The following is a 7761-nucleotide window of genomic DNA, read 5'->3' as shown; positions in this document are numbered from 1 at the left end:
AAGTTTCACTTCCAGTCAGAAGAGAATTTATCAAAAAACTGCATGGTGCAATTAAACTCACAACAATTGAGATTAGAGTTTGGATTGCCAGGACATGCCTGGGCAAATGTGCCATTAAGTTTGAATCTTCTGTAGTGGAGTCACTTTCGTGATTTTCCCTTTTTCTTGTCTGTGAAAGGAGTGCAGAGCACATTCCAGTGTGTGTCTCCAGAGAGGGTGGAAATTCCAGAGTGTATTTCAGGTTTGGCTTGACGGGAAAAAGCATGGAGTTTGGGAAAACCCACTCATAGCGCTGCCTATAAAAAGGGGTAGAGGCTTGCAGCAGCTCATCAGCCCGCTCTCCTCCGAAGGATCTCTGGATTTGTTGGTCTCTCCACAGAAGAAAATGGCCTTATCACAGAAAAGCTTCTCTCTCCTGCTGGTTGTTTTAGCTGCAGTTTGTATTCAACTCTATCAAGGTGAGTTAAAGTGGAGTATTACAGGACTGCAGGATATACGTATTAACCACAACACAGAAAAGATTTGAACAGTATAAGTACACTTTAATGGATGTTGTTCCTGTGTTAAAACTGACTCGTTCCTGTTGTTGAGGTTGCACACCTAACTGCTTTTTTAAAAAACTTTTCACTGCAGCTCACGACTTTATCGGACGCTGCTCATGTCTCAACACAATCAAGTTCATCAAAGGCAATATGTCAGATTTCCAAGTCCTTCAAAGGCGTCCTGGATGTGACAAAACTGAACTGATGTAAGTTTAAATACAAATTTGAATATCTGTATCTTTATACGATTTGAAATCTCATCAGTCGGTGTTGATTTTGGTCCAAATTTTGATTCCTTGTTTCTTATGTTTCAGTGTAACCATGAAAGATGCAGACAACTCCACAGAGAAAATATGTATGAACACTGAGGGAAAGATGGCCAAGGCTTTTTTGAGATGCTGGGAAAGGTAAGTCACACCATGCAAATGATCCACACTCCACAGGGAAAACACGTTTCTTTACTGTGTGTGTTAATTATATGAAAAATGCCTAGCCTACCTGTTAGTTGTTCTAGAGCACTTAGGTTCATACTAGTGCAACAATTACAATTATTCTAGTGCAATAAGGCTAAAGGTACAGTTTATTTATTAATTTTAGAATGTGTGTTCTTAGCTGTCGTTAATTTTGTTTGGGTTTTATTTAGTTTTTATTCATTTCCCTGTGTCTTTAAGAGATATTAGGTGCGTTTCCATTAGGGCGAATAGCTGGAAAGAGGCGGGTCTATCTTCCTAATTTGCACGTGAGTCGCTTGAGCGGCCTTTTGAGCGGACGTTTGTTTACCCTATGGGAGAGCAGGGATGTTTTTCTCCCCTGAGAGAAGCCCGGTTGCTGATTGGATGTAGCTCTCAGCAGGATCTGATGGTAGAACAGACGCAACGACAACACGGTGAAGTAAAGTAGATACTTTTATCCAGTGGTGTAGAAGAACACAGCCCAGAAAATGATCTGTGCATGCACATCTTTGCACAGGGGTTAAATGAGTGCTGCAGCAGCCGGGTTGGATTCTGACCTGTGGCCCTTTGCTGCATGCTCCCTCTCTCTCTCCCATTCACACACACACACACACACACACACACACACACACACACACACACACACACACACACACACACACACACACACACACACACACACACACACACACACACACACGCACACACACACACACACACACACACACACACACACACAGTACTGCAGCGGGATGACAGCCTGTCTGTCAACCATCACTTTTACAGCGCCCAGAATTTTTAAGATGGAGTGAATCATACGGGCCACCTTAAATCAAACTGCAACTATTCTATATTCCTCACTTGGAGAAAGATCAGCTGATCACCGCTGATCAAAACCCATTCAGAGTGACATGTCACCTCCAGAGTCTCCTAAATCCAAGTGAAAGCAAGTGAACGACCATTTGAGAGGGCATGCCCTGAAACTTTACGAGCAGGGACATTTTACCCGTTGTCTGATTTTGGACCCCTCACTTTTTTGGGTTAGAAGCCTTTATTCACTTTTTTTCCCAGTAGAAAGAGATGTTATATATTGTTACAGTCAGTCTTAGTCTGTTGAATTGTGTTGAAGCAGTGTGCTCGTGTTGATGTTGACATGTCCAGCAGCTGTTAACTAGCATCCAGCTTCGCTCCCACCCGCAGCAACGTTAAAACAATCCCAATTCCAGTGCAGTCCTCTGACCTGAGCGACACTTACTGACTGATTCCTCCAGCAACCGTTTGTTTCTACACCGCTTGTAAAAAGCCAGGGCGGAAAATCCCACCACAAGAATGCTTCATTTGGCCTCAAGATGTAGCACCAGAACTTATTTCATAGAGCTAAATCCTGCCTGGCAGAACATCTCAGTTTACTCTGCAAAAAAAGAGTAATTTTTTATTCCTGCAAATGAGAAAGGCTTTATTACGAAATTTTGGCTCAACAAATCTCATCAAGTATTAACATGTGACTCTTTGCACAAACCTCCAGATGTTTTGGATTAGTCCTTTGGACTAATTCCATGTTTTCTTCCTCACTCTTTTCAGGATAAACAAAGACGAGAGCCGTAAGATGGAGTGTATCGACAGAAAAAGAAAGGCAGAGTGAAAGTACAGGAGAGGAGGCCTGGCAGGGGAGGGAAATAATCCAGACTGGAGTCCCGGAGGTCACATGAAGACTGAACACACAAGAAGAATGCTGAGAGCAGAGCTTTCACTGAACTCCTGCACTGAGAGGATTGGGAAATGACAGTGAGGGGGGAAGAGTGGTGGGAGGGGAAATGATTAACAGCCGGGAGGCAGGAAGGGGAGGGGAGGGGGTAAAGAAGAGAAGTTATTGAAGTTAAGGAACAGATAACGTAAATGTGTGTACTGTACTATGGCAGCAAGTAGGTGTAAGGATCCCACTGTTGGAATGTACATACCTTTATTTTTTTGTTTGACATAATATTATTTATGCTGATTATTTATTTAAAAAATGTATTTCTTTAAAACATGTTTTTCAATCGTCTGGATCTAAGCAAATAAAGCAGATTTTGATACAACTCTGTGCTTTCTGTTTGTGTCTGGCGTTGAAAAAGTAAGAAAATGAACCGCTGCTTATTTCTCATGCCTCATGATGAATCACATGGCTCTACACCAGCATTGCTGCAGCTGAGCAGTCGCACAGCATCAACATAAAAAAGTTATTATTCTGCACAGATGACACAGCTGGCACTTGAGGACACTGAAGTGACTTTGTTGCAGGGAGGGACAAATTAATTGTTATCATAGAAAACCGCTCTCTCCTCAGGGAGAAGGGGGCTTTGCATGATATCAATTAAATGATGCCCATGAGAACATTTGACCACAGCTGTTTGCAGCAGCTGCAGGCTGGATGACAGAGGAGAGATGGATTCCTGGAGCATCTCACGACTGTTGACCGAGGTGATAAGTGATGAGTTACGACTGCTAAAGTTATTCATACTTCAGTCAGTAAAGAGCGACGAGGAAGTAATCTTAAAGTCAAACTTGAATTTCAAATATCCTTACTTTCTGTGAAAGCACACAAAAACTACAACATACTGCAGCTTTTGGGAGTATTTCCCGTTTTTCAAAAGAGGATATGTATATGAACTATTTTATTTATTTTCCAGTCCACTAGATGGGCCTCTCTGTTCAACAAAGGGTAAGAAGCCCCACTGATGGTCTACTCACACTTGGCTCAGATGATATGACCCGTGCTTTAGCTTGATTTGATCCCCAAAAAGATTGATTGCGTCTTCCTTATACGTCATCGCCCCTCTGAGTTTTTTGTTGTCCAACTGCTTTTGAATATTTTCATCTGATCAAATGCAGTAAACACTCCACCTCCGCATCTAAACAACGCAAACACTTTAGCGGCATCTCTTTAATTGTCTGTCACGGGGAACAGTCGTATATAAACAGTCAGGATCGCCGTATGTCACAGTTGCACTCACACTGTTCAAACAAACTAGACTTTAGCTGTGAATCGTGCTTAGGCAAGGTAAAAATGGTAAGTGTGAGTAGACCCTGAATTACCCTTCATTGTCCCTTTACAACAAGCACGATTTGGAAAGACCCTTCATGCTGTTAAGTTTGTGTTCCACTTGAGAAGTTGACAAGCTAGGTCAGCAGAACAGTAATAACAGGAAAAAACGTCTATAAAAACAATTCTGACATGGGAGAATTTTCACATCATGCATGCACGATAAGAATGTTACCTCAATTGCTGGTTTTGTAGTCACCATAAACTGTATGAAAAAATGTCCGTAACGTCTCCATCGGGGTCCGTTCTCTCAGCTTGATCCAATTGTACTCTCCTCTGGGAGTCGCCATCTCGTTGGACTTTAACTCCGCCTCATTTCCTCTAACAAAAAAGGGCATTGATGTGACGTTGGGGGAGAGAGATACGTCTATCTAGCTGACGTATACTGGATTAGCCACATTAGCTCCACCGCCCAGGAGCTAGGCTAACAGCACACGCTGCTGGGTAATTGGGAGTGGGAGTCAATGTTGAGTTTATTTTCCGGGACCGGGAGGGAATGGGAGTCATTTTTTTTATTTTGTAAAGAGAATGGGATTTTTAAGAGAGCAGAGATACAGTGTCTCTAGCGGAGATTACACTGGCTCTGGTAGTGAAGTGCAGGCAGCATTTATGATCCATGATTTAAACTGATATTCAACACAGTACCATGCTCATAGACTGTAAGCATGGTTAGTACAGTTGATCGATGAGCAAGCCATCTTGTCACTGATTGAAACACCACCACATGAATGACCGCAGTTCAGGTCGAGATGACAGAGTTAGCATGCTAATCCTGACAGCCTCCGAGGAGAAGTGAGGGCCAGAGGCTAGCTGTCACTCAAGAGACCGCGCTCCTAATTATTCATAAACTTTAACCTCCAATAAAATAAAAACTAGCCTGGTACAAAAATAGTCACCCCCCTAAGTGTTGTCATGGAGATATGACCTAAACATACAGACTAGAATGTTTTTTGTACCAGGCCTTAAACAGGTTTAATAATGCTGTGAAAACGGCCCGTTTAACATGGGGACTAGCTACAGGTGATAAAATCTGCTAGTGAAAGTTGTCATTCCAGCCGACAGATTCAGTGGTAGAAATCAGAGGCCTTCTGCTTTTTTGTTGGCTTTTTATGCCTTTATTTGTCAGTAGGCCTACAGCTGAAGGTTGATTGGAAATGGAGGTGGAGAGTGAGGACGACATGATTGCAGCTAGCTCGCCGGAAACAAGTGAGAGCCGTTCTGTCTGAAATAAAAGACCAAATCAAAAATCCACAAGAACACTACTGTAGGGGGGCACTGTTCTTTTTTTTTGTCATTTCAATTTTGACCAAGCAAATATCCAAATACAAACATTTAGAATATACATAATGATGCCTTAGCAAGATGTAATTTTAATTTCAGTTCAACCTCATACGGTACCTAACTATACACAAACAATATCACAGATGGCATAAATCTGGTTTCAAAGTGTGAAATGGAGCTCCCCAGGGGGGCTAAAACTGTTTCAGGGGAGGCTCATTGATGTGAGAAAAGTATCACAATAGTAGATCACATAGAATAGCCTGAATAAGTGTGATTTGGTTAAATAAACTGTTCAGAGATACTTTTTGGGGATTTTTACTGTTTTTCCTACTTTTCCTACAGACAGAAACTAATAAATGCCTACAGAACTTTTGACATTCATGAAGTTATGTCAAACAGTAATATTAGGCATCTTGGCCCAATCGTTAAGTGCCTATGAGATTAAATAACCGAATCATGATCCCAAAGGCATCCAGGAATCCAGTGAAACTAAACAACTAAACTAAGAGGAGTTGAGGATCCCCTTTTTCCAAGCTTTGTCTGAGGGTACATCCATACGATTGAAAACAATCCCCCCCGTTCTTGAAAAGTTTTCCTTCCACATACGCGTCCACACAAATCCATTGAAACCACTGTAGTACCTGTATGTGGCGCTGTAACTCTGCCACAGAAATACACCAGAACCGGAAAAGGTTTTCAGGCTCCCATAACGCTGCTTCCGTGTGGATGATCGATTGTGCTCATCCCAAATAAAGGCAGCACATTTACCCCCAGCCTCTGTCAATGAATGCTAACGTGGTAATGCTGAGTGGGTTATCGACTGAGCTGGTATTCAACCACGCCAGTTTTCGCTGAGTGATCAGCTGAGCCAACACGTCCTGATTTTTGACCATTAACTTTACTGGAGAGATAAAGTTTGCCAGAGAATATCAGAGCTGCTGCAGCTTCACTCCAGGGAAATCAGAGCAGGCCTGGTCTGGGTCAGAGCATTAGAGTGTGGGAAAGAATAGATCCTCGATAAGCCCTCTCCTTCTTTGGGTCCTGGGGCTGTGCTTACCCGGTCTGGTCTTTTATGCACACTCTCACACATATGTAAACACAACAAACACATGCTAAAATGTAAGCTACATGGTACCAAGGTCTCTCCAGTACAAACATCAGGGCTTCCTCACTACTGAGCCACTCCCTATCTGTTCACAGACATTCAACAGTACTTGTTCAACAAACAGAGAGCCCTACAGCATCAGATAGAGAAAACCGATCAACCATAGCAGCTGCCGACACGTCTCCAACCTCATGAGAAAAGCCCCTTTTCCGAGCTATGATCAAATAAAGCATATTTACTGTATATAGCTTCTATCACACAGGTCTCATACACTATATTGTACCATATTGAAATTTAAATGGTTTGAGTAGCCTTTCAGTCATTATATTTCAGTTTTTATGGTGTTCCCCATCTACATTGTCAAACCATACAGACCGGACAGTGAAGCCATTATGGGCAGTTATTTAGGGTGTATGCCATCCTTACTTTAGATTATTTCTTTGGCAATTTTCCAGCCTTTTATCATATAGGAAAGACAGGAAATGGGGTGAGAGAGAGAGGAGAAGACATGCAGCCGCAGGTCGGAGTGGAACCCGCGGCTGCTGCTTCGAGGACCTTCAGCCTCTTTACATGGGGTGACTGCTCAAACCACTGTGCCACCGGGCGCCCCAAAATATGAAAAAACAAAAACAAAACACCTTTGTGCCCCCCCCCAATCCTGAAATCGGATCTGCACCCCTGTCCGTAAATTAGGACGGTTCTGTAATAGCTATGTGCTTATCCTAAAATAAGGATTTTTTTTCTAAATGCGGTTAGGAAACATGTTTCTATAATACCAAAAATCCTAAATGTCATCCCAAGCTGAAATAAAATAGGATCTCAGACTGAAGAATTTCTGTAATGAGGCCCCAGGTATCAGCGGAGGGCTGGAGAAACATCAAGGACACTAAAGGCCATTGTTGAGCAGAGTTGGAGGTAACTCTCTCTCCCCCCATGAACACAGTGTGACCAAAGTTTCATTCTTAGGTCCAGTGATAAGAGTGTTGAGAGATGCTGTAGTTTTGTCCTGTTTGCTTTTATGAAATTGTGGGAAAGAAATGTAGAGCTGAGGAGTCTGGGAATTCACAGAACATGATCTCTGGGTTTTAACTCAAGTTGTTGCCATTTGGTGGCATTGGGAGGCGCCAAAGTGTTGAGTTGAGCTGAAAATGTTGCACTTACAAAGTGCTCAACTTTTTAAGTGTACTTCAGAATGAACACAAACACACACTGTCTTTCAAATTATTGTAACACACCATGCAGAACAAAAGTCAGTGTGTGATTGACAGTGGCTGACATACTATGACAGTTGTTTACATT

General features: G+C 42.4%; 1 protein-coding gene across 1 annotated transcript; it reads left to right on the top strand.

The window, feature by feature from the left end:
* The first annotated feature begins 268 nt into the window (after positions 1–268).
* LOC310964649 (C-X-C motif chemokine 11-like) lies at positions 269–2771 on the top strand. The gene is made up of 4 exons (XM_083937857.1): positions 269–458; positions 634–748; positions 857–949; positions 2576–2771. The coding sequence occupies exons 1-4, from the start codon at positions 386–388 to the stop codon at positions 2634–2636; spliced, it is 342 nt and encodes a 113-aa protein (XP_083793983.1). The 5' UTR covers positions 269–385; the 3' UTR covers positions 2637–2771.
* The last annotated feature ends 4990 nt before the right edge of the window (positions 2772–7761 follow it).

The sequence above is a fragment of the Echiichthys vipera genome, assembly GCF_963691815.1.
Source record: "Echiichthys vipera genome assembly, chromosome: 2".
Taxonomy (NCBI): domain Eukaryota; kingdom Metazoa; phylum Chordata; class Actinopteri; order Perciformes; family Trachinidae; genus Echiichthys; species Echiichthys vipera.
This window is presented reverse-complemented; position numbering and strand designations above follow the sequence as displayed.